This window comes from Durio zibethinus, chromosome 5 (assembly GCF_047325235.1).
Source record: "Durio zibethinus cultivar Kanyao isolate XHJ-2024 chromosome 5, ASM4732523v1, whole genome shotgun sequence".
NCBI lineage: Eukaryota > Viridiplantae > Streptophyta > Magnoliopsida > Malvales > Malvaceae > Durio > Durio zibethinus.
Window position 1 is genome coordinate 1,066,151 of NC_143166.1, and position 18,722 is coordinate 1,084,872.

At 28.6% G+C, this 18,722-nt stretch overlaps 1 protein-coding gene and 1 pseudogene across 2 annotated transcripts; both read left to right on the top strand.

Moving 5' to 3' along the window:
* The first annotated feature begins 2,012 nt into the window (after window positions 1–2,012).
* Window positions 2,013–5,006, top strand: LOC111282272 (F-box/kelch-repeat protein SKIP11 pseudogene; annotated as a pseudogene). The gene is made up of 2 exons (XR_016342043.1): window positions 2,013–2,471; window positions 2,893–5,006. The product of XR_016342043.1 is annotated as an F-box/kelch-repeat protein SKIP11 pseudogene (transcript).
* A 7,013-nt stretch (window positions 5,007–12,019) lies between these two features.
* On the top strand, window positions 12,020–13,304 carry LOC149518631 (uncharacterized). The gene has a single exon (XM_089761437.1). It carries the CDS (start codon window positions 12,456–12,458, stop codon window positions 13,008–13,010), a length of 555 nt encoding a protein of 184 aa, XP_089617563.1. The 5' UTR covers window positions 12,020–12,455; the 3' UTR covers window positions 13,011–13,304.
* Window positions 13,305–18,722: the final 5,418 nt, after the last annotated feature.

Here is an 18,722-nt window from a genome sequence, read left to right on the forward strand (position 1 = left end):
TGCGTGCCCCAGTTCGATGTCAATCAAATCTGAAAGTGTTTGCCTTTTTGTTTTCTCCCTTTCCTTTCAGAACCTGATTCTCCAAAGGAATTTCTTGGTCCCTATACAAGAAAAATGTTTTAACTTTCATTCATGTTCATATAGTGGACCTGGACATGGCTAAAGTGCTAAAAATAATTACCGTAAGTACCCCTGGAAATGGTTTTAGCCTGATTGTTTCTGCACAATGGTTTCATTGTTTGGTTATCAACACATCTAAAGTCAAAATAAGTTTGAAATATTATTCAGGATGCCCTAAAAGAAAGTGAGGTGGGCACACTGATTTGGAAAAGTTGAATCTCCAAAAGAGTTGCTGATAAAAACACAATTTCACCCTAACCGACCTTAAAAATGTTAAACTTTTTAATATTGTAGCATGTTACAATTTGACCCCAATAGCCAACAGTAAATCATACAATGAACTTGATATTTCTACATGTTATCATCGAAGAAAGTGACAAATAGTAGTGGAAAACATATTGAGTTTAAAGCAAAAGGGAATGAAGTAATGTCAAACATTCAATATATTTTGTTTGGGAAATGTTAAATCTGTGTCTTGTGAAGTTACTGTTGTCCACAGGGTTCGTAAACTTGTTTATATTCAACTCTCCACAAAATTTGTCATTTTTTTCTTTATATACATATATATATATATCCAAATTTCATTTTTTTTTTTAAATCCATGATGAAAATACTAGCTGATAACATTTGAGATAATCAATACTTCTTAAAGACCGAAGAATAAAAGTGATTAGGGAAATAAAGAAAAGGAGGTTGGCCGAGTGATGATTATTTTTGAAGGTTTAGTAGGCAAGAAAGCGCTAAGCCGACCCCTGTCCCTGTAAATTATATTATTATGTATAATTAAAAGTTGAAATCATTAATGAGAATCTTGGCACAGTGAAAGTTGATGAAAATGTGTTCCCATTCATTGAGAATGAGAATTTTGGTAGATGTCTTTCTTTTTGTCTATTAAAATTTAAAATTATTGTCTTTTATTATTTTTTATTAAATTAATTTGATTTTAATAATTATTTTAATAAGATAATAAAATAAAAAATTTTGAAAAATAAAATTTGTAAACTTTGAATTTTAAATTTTTTAAAACATATTTTTTAAAAAATTTTAATTTAATATTATATTTCAAAATATAAGATCAAAGCGAAATTATTTTGATTAAAAAAATTAATAGAATACATTATTTTGAGATAAGAGGAGTAATAATAATCTGAAATTATTATTTTTATTATTATTATAAAAATAATGTGTAATTAATTTATCAATTGATAGTTACTTAATTAGTCTGAAGCTTTTCTTTTTTTTTTTTTTTTTTTTGCCACAATAAATCTGAAGCTTAATTTTTCTCAAAATGATTGTAATCAAAGCCCCTGGTTTCTGTACAGCAAGGCATCAAAATTCCACTAACGGATAGAGATGATAATAGTTTAAATAGAATCGGATCAAATTTGATTTGATATTTTTAAATATTATAAAATTTTAAGATTTAATATAAATTTAAATTAATTATTTTTTAAATTGATCCAATTTGAAGTAAATTATATCATTTAAGTTTGACTTATTAATTTTTGAAAATTTTTATTTTTTATATATTATTTTAATAAAAAATTTAATATATTTAAACAGATTTTTATATAAAATAATTACTTTATTATATAAAAATTTAAAATATATAAAAAATTAATAAAAATATATAATTCGATTTAATTTAATTTTTTAATTAATTTTTTATATTTTAATTTAAAATTTAATATGTATTTAATATCTTATATTTATATAAATTAAATAAAAAATTTTATCAAAATTAAATTAAATATTACAATTTCAATTTTTTTTTTTCTCACCCCAACTTACCGAAGCTGGGAAAATAGGAGGCACTTACCAGCCGATAAGTTAGAACAGTAAAAGACGTACGAGTATCGGAGTCTTCTTTCTCAAAAACTCTGTCTAGAACTAAAAGAACAAAAACAAAGAAAGAGGAGAGGGACAGCTTTTATTCTATCAGTATCACACTAGTCAACACGTGTCTCAACCGGCGCCCACCGGTTACCGGTTGTTTATTCCACTTCATGGACCCCACCACCAGCAACACCGCCCCCCGCCTCCCCTCTCCTCTTCTCATCATCACCATTCACCACCTCCCTCCCAATTTTTATTTTTAATTGGACTCCGAAAAACAAACAAAAAGCAAAAACAAAAACAAAATGCAACTTTTTTTTTTTGGGAGAGAGAGACAAAGGGAGAGCGGGAGATTGAAAGAGGAAGTTTAAGAGCGATAAGGGGGACCTCTTAGAGATTTCGCTCGCAAAGCTCCCTCGCTCTGATTTGCAGAGAGAAACAGAAAACCAAAAAAAATAAATAAATAAACGAAGAAACAACACGAACGCGAAGAACAGAAACAGCAACACCAATCAGTAAGTCCCTCGCATTATTATTATTATTATTATTATTATTATTATTATAACAAACAGATCTAATTCGCTTTTGTTTCCTCTCTCCCTTCGAATCTTGCACTTTTTTTGTTGGTTCTTTTGTTTGTTTAATGATATTCTGAGATCTGGTGCTTCCTTTTGTTCAGCTCGTTTCGTCGTGAATTCTCCTTTCTTGTTTTAACAAATTTGCTTCCGCCGTTACTTGTTGTTTGACTTTTTTTTAAATTCTTTCCCAAAACTAACACACTGGCCAAAACAAATCCTCTGAAAATTCTTTTTATTTTCTTTTATAAACCTCAATTTGGATCGTCCTTTTATTGGATTCAAATTCCTGATTGGCTTGTTTTATCGTTTTGAATTTTATTTGAAACTGCTCTTTTTTTTTTTTTTGGTTTCTGAATAGGTATAATTTGTTAATCTTGATTGCGTTTGTTTCGGGGAAGCAAAAAAACTTGTGGTTTGGGGCAAAAGAGTCATGTTGGAGAATCGGTCCTGCGAGTCGTGTTTGGTGTTTGCAAGATCTTGTCAAGAAGAAACCAAGTGGGCTTACATGTACAATGGGAAGCGTCCACTGGAATTGGCCGACTCCGATGGTTGTTGTCGAGGAAACAAGTTATCTAAGCTCTATGATTCATCCAACGACGACAATAATACTGATACTTCTTCCCCTCAAGACTCACGTGACCTCGTCTTGCCCGATTCACGTGATCAATCCTACGGTGATATTAAGCAATCTGATTCTGCTTCGGGTTTGGATTCTTCAATTATCCACCACCACCCCATTGGACTGGATGAAACAGATTTGAATAACCGATCAGATGATGACAGGCTTTCAGATTCTGTGGAAGACTCAGCGAAGGAACAATCCGAGGATGATGATGATGAAAACAGCTTTTCAGATCCTCCTGAGGATGAGGAGGAGGAGGATGGTTGCCGGATACATGCTGGCAATGGTTCCTCAGATTTGGATGCACTAATCGAACCATGTGGCAGAGACAACTCCATCAATTGTCTGATTAGGTGCTCAAGGTCTGATTATGGTTCAATTGCCTCATTGAACCGGAATTTTCGTTCCTTAGTTAGGAGTGGAGAGATCTATAAGTATAGGAGGCAGAATGGTGTGGTTGAACATTGGGTTTACGTTTCTTGTCGCCTACTTCAATGGGAGGCATTTGATCCATTTCGACACAGGTGGATGAATTTGCCAAGGATGCCTCCCAATGAATGTTTCACTTTTTCAGATAAGGAATCGCTGGCTGTGGGAACTGAGTTGCTTGTATTTGGAAAGGAGGTGACTTCTCAGGTTATATATAGGTATAGTATTTTGACAAACTCATGGACTTTGGGAACCAGTATGAATGACCCAAGGTGTTTGTTTGGGTCAGCTAGTCTTGGAGAGATTGCAATTTTAGCTGGTGGTTGTGATTCTCAGGGTAATATCCTGAGCTCTGCAGAAATGTACGATTCTGAGACTCAGAAGTGGGAGACTCTCCCACGCATGACTAAGCCAAGGAAGATGTGTAGCGGGGTATTTATGGATAAGAAATTCTATGTAATTGGGGGAATTGGTGGAGTGGGGAAGGATGCAAGGGTTCTCACTTGTGGTGAAGAATATGATTTAGAGACGAGAAAGTGGACTGAAATTCCTAACATGTCTCCTGGAAGGAGTGGAGCAGCCGGTGATGCTGAGATGCCTGTGCCAGCTGGGGCACCTCCTCTGGTTGCAGTAGTGAATAATGAATTGTACGCTGCTGATCATGCTGACATGGATGTAAAGAAGTATGATAAGGAGAGAAAATCATGGTTGACTGTTGGAAGATTGCCTGAAAGAGCTGTTTCAATGAATGGTTGGGGCCTTGCATTTAGAGCATGTGGAGATCGCCTTATAGTGATTGGTGGACCTAGGGCTTTCGGTGAAGGTTTTATAGAGCTCAATTCATGGGCTCCGAGCGAAGGGCCTCCACAATGGAACTTGCTTGACAGAAAGCAATCGGGTAACTTTGTGTATAATTGTGCTGTGATGGGATGCTAAGAGATGGATTTTGGTGGCATCTTGTGCAGTGGAATGGTGCCACACTACACCTGGAGTTTACATGATTGGTTTCTCCTTCAACACAGAATTCTGAATTCTTGCTAATGGTAATTTTCCGTTCCTTCTTTTTTATATCTTTTCCCTCTTGGATAGGGGACGATGGGAAAATTTTCAGATTTTACTCAGGACTCAATAGAATGTTCTATTGTTAAGGATTCAAAACTTCTTCCACTAAATTTGTGTCTTCCCCCGTTTTCATTGACGTGAGAACTTACAAAGGTTGGCGTCATGTAACACAGGAATATGTTTAATAATTTGAAGTACCAACACATTGGTAGGTTGCCGATGCCATTATAGTTTGTTGAAGCTTTCTTAAGAACACAGAACTATTGGTATGATATAGGTTCCTTCATCCTTAATTTTCTTGAAATTGTCTTTAAGTGAGGAAATAAGTAATGGAGGTTGTAATCTTGGATGTTGGCTGATGTACTGATTTCACTGATCATTACAATTGACATGACATAGTATAATTACTAATTGAAAACTCATTCATTCTGCAAATTAACTATTATGTCCTGTTTGTATGTTTAATTTCTGAAGGCAGCACTGAATACAGAAGTGCAAGCTAGGTGGATGATTTTTTCTAGTTTCTTAAACTTTTAAGAATGTGCAATAAATTGGTTTTGAAATAGTAAATTCTTCCATTTAAAATCACTCTGCCTATCTTTACACATGAGCAAATTTCAGTTTTCATTTCACAGGTTTCGATGAGGGACACAACAAAAATTCTTGTTCTGTTTTTTTCAGTACTAGAAGTCTGTCGGGATTATTTTTTGTCCCTAGCAGCAGCATTTGTCAATGAATCAGAATGAATTCATGTGCATTTATTTTGCAATTTACCCACTCCTTTTTTTTTTTAACTGTACTGTCAGTTTGCATCCCCCTTGGTTTGTGCTGTGATGTTTGACCCCAGAACTTCACGGGGACCTATGGGCTCATGATCATGAAGCCAACTGCCTGGCTTGAGTTAAGCTTAGGGAAGTAAAGGAGACATTTGTGCTCAGAAACTACTTGAGTTAGATAAAAAAAAAAAAACTCGAATTTCATTCGAATATTGCTAAGTTCAAGCTCTAACACAAAAAACTCAAATTATTAAGTTAAAAGTATTTTAATATTCTATTTGAGTGGTTTATGAGTTTAATTTAATTTTTTATTATAATTAATAATTTATTATTTTACTTATGATATACATAATCTAAAATCATTTTCACTGAATTGATGATAGAATGCTTAAAAATTTTGTTGCTATTGCTAAAATTTTGCAGCCAATCTAATAAAAAAAAAAAAAAAAAAAAAAAAAAAGGAAAACCTGATACTTGAGCATTCCCTTAAAAATGAATCATGAGAAAGGATCCACGATAAAAAGCTCACTGAGTACTGCTTTTTCTAAATAATAATGGTTTTGCTACTAGTTGCCAAGCTGTCAATTTTAGTTGGGTTAGGACTTTTGTGTGGATGGGCTTTAAAAACTAACACCAGGTCACATTTTATACGTTTTTCACTACTCTTTTGGGTAAAGTTAGCTGCACTGATTGAAGCACCTGTTCCCTTTTGAGTGAAACCTTTGGGTCCAATCATTTGGTTGTAGGTTGAAATGTCCTTTTAAACAACAAATTTCAATCCATATTTACTATGGGCTCATCTCAAATCCAGAAGAAGCCTAGCCCCTCTACTTGGCTTGGAAAAAAGCAGCAAATGGAGTTTTCTTTCTTGTGCTTTTCTCAAGGGAATTTCCTTACTTTATAAAAAAATTTTGTTTTAGAAATATGACAATATTTCAAGCTTTAAGAATTAGTTTGATTTATTCTTTTATGCAATTGATCATCTACTCTAAAAAACCCCTATCAACCAATATGTCTCCAGAAGATCAAAATCTTGATCGAACTCTATCAAGATAGAATAATTAAGAAAAAAACTATTCCCCAAATCCAATCATGGAGATTATTTTTTTTTACATGGGGCTCCACTCTCTACCCTATATTCTAAAACACGTGAAATAACACTATTTTCGTTAGTTTGAAACATGTCTTTTAAAATCAATATATCATTGATATCTGAATTGACCTTTATTAGATTTTAATTTTTTTTTTTATATAAAAGAGATTGTAATTTGAAGATAAAATAACAATAGTGGGCTATATGAATTATGTCCATATATCTTCCACTAATTTTCAACAACAAAAAATAAAGGAAGGTTTCACTTCATTTCTCCTTTTATTTGTCTCCCTCTAAACCATCACTCTACCTAGGAACATTAAAAATTATCCACCCAACTAAAATACATTTTGTTTTTTTTTTAAAAAAAAAGTGGGTGTTAGATGTATCATATAATTGTTAATTAAATCTTTGAATCAAATTTTTTTAAAAAATTTGATCCCCATTTCTTCAAACAATATATTATAAATTTAAACTCATAATTTAATTCAGTTAATTTATACGATTATTTATAAGATATGGCATCTAAGATGTTTAAAATTTAAAATTTAATATTTATAATCTTTTTTTTAAATTATGATTTATTTTGTACAAAAAAATATATATTATAGACTTTTAGAGAGTATGTGTGTATATATATATAAATATTATTTGATATATTAACACAAAAAAATTTTTAATTTTACAAGCAAATATATGTTTTATTTTTATAATTAATTTTTTTAACTTTTTATATATAAATTAAAAAATATGTATCATTATATATATATATATGAAAAATTATCAAATTTGTGAAATTTTTTAATTTCATAAATAAAATTAAGATGTATGACACATATGATTTTCGTTGGCACCCATAGCCAAGATTCTCGTGTATGATTTTCGTTGCGAAGGAAAAGCGCATATTCCAGGTTTCAACTTTCAACCTTTCGTTTTTATTATCTCTGTATTTTTATGTCATTGCAAGATCTTATTAGTGGATCCTTGGTACCTCAGGGTAATGATTATGAATTAAATAACTATAAATTCAATAATTCGAAACATTCCATTTGTTTAAGAAAAATATATATTTTTAAGCCAAATGCAAAGAAAAAAAAATTTTAAATCGTCTTAGGATGCTTTTTTTTTTTTTTTTTATCTTCAAGTTATGGCCTTATTTATATTGAAAATTTTTATTTTAATTTAAAAAAATTATAAGAGATCATATGCATAAGAAATTTGTAAGAAGGGAAAAAAAATATTTCAATGCATTGGAGATAATCTAAAGATCCAGATACCAATATTTTTTAATTAATTAATTTGCTATAAAATTTTAAAAAACACATTAAACCCTAAGTTACAATTTTTCATTCAAACCCATAAGTTTAAGACTTAAAATAAAAGCATTGAGATTTGGCAAGTTCCAACATAATCAAGACAGTGCAGCTTCCACATCGGAGTGTGTTTTTCATTTATTAATAATGTTGATCACAACTTCCTATTTAGGATACCTTTGAAAGAAATTATAATTTAAGAACCCTAATTTCTTAAGTCAATAAAACATTGCCAGACAGATTAGCTTTTCTTAATTACAATTTGTAAAAAAACTAAGCAACAAAACCACTTGATCTATACAAAAATAGTTCTTCAACTTTTAGCTTTTAGCTATTACACGTGATCTCGATCCCCACTCCAACAATAAAATATTAAAGGGTAGTTTTTTTATAATAAAAACATAATTAATTAAAATTTATTTAGATCTAAAGATTTGTATGTTCATATTGTATAAAATATTAAAATATATATTGATATCGTATTTTATACGAAAATTACATATCACAATTTATATTTATATGAAAATATAATTTTTTTTAAAATTTTATTAAACTCTTAAATTATATTACCTTCATATTTTATTTTTGTATCGTATTAATATTATATCACCGTATTATATTTTAAAATATTAATATAATTTTATTGTTAATATGAACAACACTACATGTGATTTAGATCCAAAAACTCCATGACGAAAATTGGGTTTTAGATATTTTTTTTTTTAGTTTATTTATTTAGTCAAGCACTCAAGCATGATCTTCCCTTTGATTAATTACTTTAAACTTAAACAAATAGGGCATGAAAAAACTAACAAAATTATTAGATCAACAAGAAATTAAAGAAAGAAAAATTTTCCCTTAAGACATGCAATTAATAAAGTAAAACACTTTGTCTTTCTTAATAATAACTATAATTAAATTTTATATGTCAGGGGAAAAACATTAACTTCTCCAATACGATCAAATGAGTTTTTTTTTTCTTAAATTAAAATTAAACTTTTTTTAAAAGATAATATTGTAATTAAAAGATATGAAAAAAGGTTGAAAATATTGGGATTTAAATTTCAAAATTAAATTTGTATTAAAAAACTAGACACTTTGTTCAAAGTCATTCTTTTCTCGGAATATGAAAAGGAAAATTTAATTAGTTTGATTAGGTTTTTTTTTGGCTTCTCAAGTCATACAGCATATTTGTTTTTCCATGTTGAATGGACTTAAATTGTGCTATTGATACATAACCAATCATGACCTAATTGTAATAATTATATTTTTGGTGGGTTTTTATTCTTCTAATGTCACATCAATTTATTTTTATATATTATTTGAGAACAATTTTTTTATTATTTAAAAATTGAATAAAAATTATAAATATTCAAATTTAAATTTTAAATTTATTAAATATTATCCTTTTAAAAAAATTTATATGAATAAACTAAACGAATGTTAATCTTTGCAGTGGTGCATGGGACATGATAACTAATACGAAGCTTCCTCCATCTTTATTAATGGTAAACACCGGCTGAGTGGTTGTTTTATATAAGATGATCTATGACTTTTCTTGAGAGAAAATTAGCTATGAAATTTAATTTCATACGTTTTTTCCCACCTTTTGGCTATTAGCAATGGAAACGAAATCAAGAAAAAAAGTCATCCAAGTAAGGATATACCCTTTCCCATTACTTTTTGTGCTTCCAGTTGTAACCCTAGAATTTGCCAAACTTCTAAGCTATTTGGACTTTGGAAGCAATCTCTATTGGATATAAATTCTCTTCTAAACTTTATTTGTCCTATTTTTATTAGAATTTATATTTGATATATTATTAGTATATAAATTTTATATATTCTCAGTGAATTAGATAATATAATTTTATTAATAAAATAAATCAGATGATATCATCTAATTAATAAATAAAATTTTTAAAAAATATTAGTTTTTATATATTTATTTTAAGAATTAATATTTACTTATTAATAAAATAATATTATCTGATTTACTGATAGTATATAAAATTTATAAATTAATAATATATCAAATATAAACTCTTTTTATTATGAAAAATTCCTTTATTTTTCCCTCTTACCATATCAATCTTTTCTATTTTCACCTTTTTTTATGATTTTTTTTTGTACAAATGAGGTTCTATATGCTTTTCAAACTTCCCAGATATTATGGCCCTTGAATGCCAATTTTCCCCATCATTTTTGTTATATTCAAAGAAAACTAGTTTCATTTCAAGACCTTAGGTCATTGTCGATATACAAGATTATAATATGATAAAATAAGATAATATTACGAATAAGATTAGATTAAATAATATCATCTTATTTTGTGTTTGATATATATAAAGATTAGGATAATATAATTTATTTATTTATCCAAATTATCCTTATTCAAAGTTTATACAATTTAAAATGTTGATATAATTTTTAAAGATATAAGTAGACATATAAATTTAATTTTATGAGTTATAAAATAATCATTCCACTTAAAGGGGATTGAATAATCCTATACAAAGAATATATTAATCCTTCTTATAATCTTTATTCCTCTCTTTAAATACAAATTAGATATGATATAAAATAATTATTATCATATTTTATTAATAATACTATGCATCAAATAGACCATTAACTTTCTATAGGAGATAAAAGTCAATGATCCTATAATCTTTAATTCTTTTCAATGTCGTTTTAAAATGGGATTGCTTTGCTTACGCATGAAATAAAATGTAAGATATGAAAATGTTGGCATCACATCTCATGGAACATATAAACTTTTTTTTTTTTTACAATATTTTAAGATAACGTTTGGTATTTTTTATAAGATCATACTGATAATATAATTATTTGGATTATTTTATTAAAGATTTGATAATTATTACAATTTAAAATTTATGAAATCTAAATTTCATTTTTAAAATTTTTAACTTTTTTATTTGTATTTAAAATATAAATAATTATGTTCGAACATTTAATTCAACAATAAATAATATCTTTATTATTTTTAGAATAAGCTTCAAATCTTCTTTTTCTTTTTTTAAAAAGAAATGTTCATCTAGCAAATGATTAATTGCAATTATGTTAATATTTTAAACATATAACTCTACCATAAAAGTGTATATATTTCTTTATTTTTTTTATTTCAAAAGAAGACAAAATTTTAGTACAAATTAAAAAAAAAAATTGATTCAAAATCAAATCTTTATGTCTTTTTAAAAGCTTCTTTGACTACTAATTGTTTCGATCTTGTTGTTTCTATGAAAATGAAGATAAAAAATCTAATCTGACTATCGATTTTACCTAATAAAACCAACTTAAATTTTCGGATATTGAAAAACTTCCATTGGTGAAAAGTTATTGAAATGTGTAGCAATAGCATAGCATTTTCATGATGGGTGACGTCAACATACATGTAAAACACTCACGTTCATGTTTAATGTCTATTGGAGCCAAAAATCTTTGATTTTGCGTTGGACAGGGCAGGGGGCTTTCCAACCAAATTAATAAGGAATATTATTTTATCCATCTTTCTAGAGGAAGTTGTAGTGAAATGGCAACAATATCCTTTTGCATTTGAATATTACACCGAATAAAATTGATAACAATTCAAATAAAATTAGATTAGATTTGATTTTTTTATAACATACAATATTATAAAATTTTAAATTTTTATATTAAATTTTATTAGTTTAATTTGATTTATTAATTTTTTAAATTTATTTTTTTAGTTTTATATATTATATTAATAAGATTTTTAATATATTTAAATAGATTTATATGTATAATAAATTTTTTTATTTTATATAAATTAAAATATATATAAAAATTAATAAAAATATATAATTTAATTTGATTTATTTTTTATTTTTATATCTGAATTCGAAATTTGATTTAAATTTAATATATTTAATATTTAATATTAATTTAAATTAAATAAAAAATTAATTTAAATTAAATGAAATATTATGATTTTGAATAAATTTTTAATTTTTTAAAATTTTTTCACCCCTAACATGAGGATTAAGAACGTAAATAAATCAAATTGCATATAAATTAATCCAATTCGATTTGAAAAAATTTAAGATGACCCAATCCGAATTCAAGTTATTCCAATAACAAATCAAACCAAGTTTAAATAATTTTAATATTCAACTCTCATCCGACTTAATCAAGCTTTTTACCTTTGAAAGAGATCTGCCCCACTTGTGTAAACTATCTTTCATTGTACAGAGTACAAACATAACTCTCTATCCTTCTCTCTCTTTTTCCTAATTAGCTTTTGTCTTTATCATTCATAGCTTTCTTTTCAGGCTACCTTGATTTTCAACCTTTGATATTTCCTCGGAACCACGAAAGTTAATCTAACGGTTTAAATAAAGGGTGACCAAATCATGAAGCCAATGTTACTAAGCAGCATCTCTCTCATACCTAGTAGTTACTAGGTACAAGCATCACTCATTTTGACCGGAGCTCAGCTTTGCTTTCCCCTCTATATAACTCTTGCCACCCTTCGTCTTCGCCCTCATCTTCCATTGGCATTCTCTCGTTGCATAATTTTTTCTGTCTTTTGCTTCTCAAGCCTACTATTACTTGTGTTTCTTCTCCCACTCTCTTCCTCTGTCTACAATGGCTGAGCAGACTCCTTCAAAGCGCCAAAGAGAGGAAACCCAGGGTTCAGATGAAGAACATGTTGAAGAAACTAAACGTCACAAGTCATATAATTATATACTCTCTCTGCTCGAAGCAGAAGAGGATGAGCCAAACCAAGACTTGTCTTCTCTCATCACAACTTTACAACAAGAACTCTTTTCTGACTCTGTTGTAGATGACCCTCTTACTTGCGCGACAACAACTTTTGAAGGTGACCAAGAAAACCTTGCAACAACAACAGCTGCTACCACCACCACCACCATCTTAGAAGACTACACCTCAGCATCTTCTCCCTTGAAGGAAGATGAAGATCAGGATGATAGAGAGAGAGTCATAAGGCATTTGCTTGAAGCTTCTGATGATGAGCTTGGAATTCCAAATAGAGAAGATGGTGTTGGTATTGAAGTTGTTGAATTTGAAGAAGGTTTTAACAATGGTGAAAGTGGGCTTGCTTTATGTGATGGGTTATGGGACCTTGAAGATGAGGCTGCTAATTACTCGACCTTGTTGCAGTTTGAACTTTTCATGTAAGGATGAAAATAGGAAGCAGAAAGAAATTGTAGGGGTAAAAGTAGAAATAGGGAAAAAAAAAAGGGGAGTGTGGGAGAAAGTTAAAAAAAATGAAGGCGTTTTTTGGGTTAATTCATTTTGGATTTGCCCCCTCTCTTCTTTGAAAATATCAAAACTTTCCCTCTGTTTCTTTGTTCATTAGAAAATTAAATTGTAGAAAAAAAATGATTCATATTTGTCCCAAATTTCTAAATGATACTGTAAAGTGTACGGTATTAAGCTACTATTCACTTTAGCTTTTACTTTTACTTTTCACTCATTGGATACCATTTAACTTTTTACTTTATATTATTGGGTTTTTAACCTTTTTTATTCATAAATGGAATGGCTCCTCTTACTCGCCAACCTAAGACGTGGCAACACGCTCCAATGTAATTGGTAAACACTCTATCAGATCCTGAATGATGAAAACATGTTTTTATTGTAGGAGGTGACAGAGTGGCACTTCTTTCAACATTTTAAATTTTAAAAGAAAATTAGATAATGAGTACAAAAACTAATTAATTATTGGTCCATCGCTGGGATGGCAAGGCTTATGTAAATAACGAAGGAGATTAAAAATAATAAAAAATTTTAATGTTAGTAGATAATTAATGTTTTTGTGTTAAAATTTATATTTATATAATAAAAATATATTTTTTAATTTTATTTTAATATTTTATTTGTATCGTATACTTTTCTTGCTTTAGATTCTTAAACGGTCCAACTTTTTGGACAAGGGTGGGACCTGCTGCGGGACAGAAAAATCTTTTTCTGTCGCTGTTCGGACAGTGAGGGGGACCCACCTTTGATGTGAGTTTCTGATGGTATGCATTGTTTACCATACTTTGACCAAATCGAATAATGATGAATGATGGATGCTATATCGGCATAGGATAAGAGTGATGATTAGAGTTGTATCTATTTGAATTTATATAATATTAAATTTGAGTTTGAGTTCGATTTAAAATTTAATGTTTGATATTCGATTAAAATTTAATTAAATTTTATTTTTTTAATCTGAATTTAATTTTAGATAAAAATTAAGTTATTTAAGTTCGTTTGATTAGACTTGATTAACATGTAAAAATAAATTTGATTTTTATATTCGATAAAAACCCGATTATTTGTGCTGAATTTAAATTCAAGTTCAAGTTCGAGATATTTTATTAATTAAATTAATAAAAATATATTTAAATATAAAATTTAATTAAGTTCGCGAACTACTCGAGTTAAGTATAAAAATACTCGAATTCAGCTTGATTGATGAGTTAAATTACTCGAGCTCGAGCTCGAGCTCGACTCAATAATAATCAAGCAGTATTCGAGTTTTATTTTAATCAAATCCGAGTAGCTTACGAGTACCAATGTATCATTTACACCTTTATTGATAATATTAAAAGATCAAAAGAAAATTTCTGTCGTTGTTCGAACAGTGAGAGGGACCCACCTTTGATGTGAGTTTCTAATGCCTATGCATTGTTTACCATCATTTGATCAAATCAAATAATGATGATGGATGATGGATGATGGATGCTATATCGTCATGGGATATGAGTGATGATTAGAGGTGTAATTGATCGAGTTCGAGCTCGATTCGAAATTCGAGGTTCGATACTTGGCTCGAATTCGATCAAGTTTTATTTTTTTAGTTCAAGATTCGACTCGAGATAAAAATCGAGCTACTTGAACTCGTTTGATTAGGCTCGATTAACATGTAAAATAAGTTTGATTTTTATATTTCATAAAAGTTCGATTATTTATGCTCAAACTCAAATTTAAGATATTTAATTAATTAATATAATAAAAATATATTTAAACATAAAAGCTCGATTAAGTTCACGAGCTACTTGAGTTGAATATAAAAATATTCTAATTCGGCTCAATTGATGAGTGGAGCAACTAGAGCTCGACTCGATAATAATCGAGCCGACTTGAAGTTTTATTTTAATATAACCCAAGTAACTTATGAGTATTAATGTATCATTTACATTTTTAGTGATGATATTAAAAGATCAGGAGAAAAATCTTTTTCTGTCGCTGTTCGAACAATGAGGGGGACCCACATTTGATATGAGTTTCTGATGCCTATGCATTGTTTACCATCCTTTGATTAAATCAAATAATGATGATGGATGATAGATGCCATATCAGCATGGGATAAGAATGATGATTAGAGGTGTAATTGATCAAGTTTAAGCTCAATTTGAAATTCGAGGTTCGATACCCGGTTCGAATTTGATCGAGTTTTATTTTTTTAGCTCGAGTTCAATTCGAGATAAAAATCGAACAACTTAAGTTCGTTCGATTAAGCTCAATTAACATATAAAAAAAATTTGATTTTTATATTTGATAAAAGCTCGATTATTTATGCTCGAGCTCGAGTTCAAGTTCGAGATATTTTATTAATTAAAATAATAAAAATATATTTAAATACAAAAACTCGATTAAGTTCGTGAGTTACTCGAATTATGTATAAAAATGTTCGAATTCAACTTGATCGATGAGTCGAACTACTCGAACTTAAACTCAATTTTATAATAATCAAACTAAATTTAAATTTTATTTTAATCAAACTCGAGTAGGTTACAAATATTAATGTATCGTCAAGAAGAGAAAAATCTTTTTCTGTCGCTGTTCGGACAGTGAGGGAGACCCACTTTGATGTGAGTTTCTGATGCCTATGCATTGTTTACCATCCTTTGATCAAATCAAATAATGATGATGGATGATGGATGCCATATTGGCATGGGATAGGAGCGATGATATTAAAAGATCAGGAGAATGAGATGCCAATATAAACAAAAGTTCTTCACATTATATTTTATTTTTTACTTTTGCCCTTTAAAAAAAAGAAAATTACAATTAAAAGAAAAAAAGAGAAAAAATTTCACTTTTATGCCGGTGTTTCAAGAAATGTCACTTGTATAATTGCTTCGACGAAGATTTCTTGCAAATAACATGCTCACTAAATTTCATCATTATGTCTTTCTTTTAAGTGTTTTAAGTTACACATTCCTTCGATTACAACCAAAATTTCGAAATTTTATTTAAATTAAAAAAATTTCAAATTCAACTCTTTGAATTCCGAACATATTCTTTTCAATTACCATTGAAGTAAATATTCAAATGCATTTTTAATTTTTAAAAAATTTTTCTTACAATTAAGAGGAAAATTTAAATTCAACATTGCCTTTTGCTTAGTCATAATTCAACAGTAAATTTTCTAATTTTTGATAAAATCATTGTAAGAATTCTAATATTATTAACAGTTATAAAAATAATTATTAATTTTGGACTGGTATTTTACGTGACAAATTCAAAAAATATATATAAAATATAAAAAAATTCGGAGTATAATATTTTATTAATTATTTAATTTAAAATCAATTTCATAAAAATAAATAGATTCAATTCGAAAACAAAATCACAAATAATCTAATATTTAACCTATATAAAATAATACCACTTAACCAATCTAATTATAACTATTTTTTATTAATTTTTTTAATCAATATCAATATCAATATCAACAAAGACTAGGAACAATTTTCCAAAGAAAGTTGCGTGTAGGTTTCGGTAATTACACGGCAGCTAGCGGCTGTCAAATTCCAAGTGGGTCGAAACCCAGAATTTTGAAGTCCTGAATTAAAACTATTCATTATCCCCATGATTAAAATTCAAGCTTTTTTTAACAAGTAAATGATGTTGAAATTTGACATTTAAACGTGGAACATTCATTTTTATTGTTCGATTTTGACAGCGTTGAGGGGCCGTGGCGTGTCCGCAATGATCTTTTTAGTTGTGGCTTAAAATAAATAAAAAATTTAATAATATGATAAAAATAATATAATAAAAATTTAATAAAATTAAAAAAATATATTATATATTTTTATATATAAAATATAATAAAAATATATAAATTTTATTATTTTACACGTTACGAATATATAAATAGTTATCTATAACTTAAAGCTTTTAACTAGATCAATTTCTGGTTAGTTTCTAATCTTCTTCGTTGATATTTCTAAGCAGTTAATAACAAGTTGAAGTCAAGAGAATGCTTGTGCATGGGGTTTTCACTGTTATTTTCTTTACATATATAAATAACAATTTAAAGTGAAAATTTAAAATTATGACATAAAATAATGCTATCACGAATTAATTATGAATTAATGTATTTAATGCAGCAATATGACTTTAACAAAACACTTAATATATTTGGCTTCAATTTCTTAACGGCACAAATGACCCCCAAAAGATGGCGTGAAAAAGATGTATTGATGTGAGATGACAATGAATTGGAGAGACGTAGTCTCTATATTGAAATTAAATCGAAATTAGTGAAATGTAAATAGGATTAATTTCAATCAATAAATCTTAAAACGTAACAGCAAACAAAAGAAATTTGACGATTCCATCAAACAAACTGAATTGTTGAGACATAGTCCCTGTAATACTTTCCATTCAGCTTTGTTTTGATTTTCAAGACTAACAGCCTGGCTTTGATAGTTATTCGTCTTTTCTTCCCTCTCTTTGCTTCCTAGAACATCAAACTTTTGTTGGGTTTTTGGCTCTGTACATGTAGATCTAGCAATTCATATATTATATTACGTAAAATTTTTTTAATTTATGTATTTATATCATATTTTATAAAAAAATTATATATTACGATTGTGTTAATGTGAAATTATAAAATATATATTTATTTTATTAAATTTATTTATATTTTTATTAAAATTTTAAATTATATTATTTTTATATATTTTATTCGTATTTATCATTATATCATGTTTTAGATTATCAAGCGCACATGCATATAATATCTTAAATAAGTACAAAAAGCCCTACCAATGATAGTTAGTTGCATTTTCATGTGTATGGACCTTCTCTCTATCTGATCTTTTCTTCAAACCATGGTTGATTTTTAGTTAGTTGAACCTGAATTAAGCCTAAAAGATTATCATGTTTTTCTCATCTTGCAAACAATTCCTCGTTTCTTTTCTTTTTTGTTAGTGTTTTGATTTAATCAACCAACTTTAATTTGATTATTACGGTGTTTGGATTAAGAATTGATCTAATTGATACTGACAAGTCCTTTTGTATTTGATGACTATATCAATGAATATATAAATCAAGGAAGGCACTTAATTTAGGCAATACAGTGGTTAAATGCACACTTATTGTCACACGTCTCATCTGAAAAAAAAAAGTTGAAATTTCAAATCACCTTTACAAGCATCTATTTTCTTGAGGGGCCAAATTCTTTAAGGAAGAAAAGAGAAATAATTGAAGTAGCAACTTGATAAAAAAGCTTTAAGCCAAAGATTTGTTCAACGATCACGACAAAATATTGTTAATGATTGAGCAAAAAAGAGGCAAAAAGCCTACACAGTTGATTAAAAATGAAAAACCAGTCCTTTGGTTCTGTGTGGAAAAGCTGTCGCTTGTCAGTCCATTTCTATCTCTTCATGAAACATGGGCTTCCAGCTTCAATGCTCGGGCAAAGGGCTGGAAACTGAAAGTTGTCATCTCTTCTTCAACTAAATTTCTGATCTTTTACAGAAGCAATTGTTTTGATACTTTTCGTTCAATTCTACACAATCATTGAAGAAAAATAAGAGAGGAGAGAAAAGGGTTAGAATATTATAACTCTATGATCATTCAGGGAAAATGGTGCTGTCTTGTTTCTTT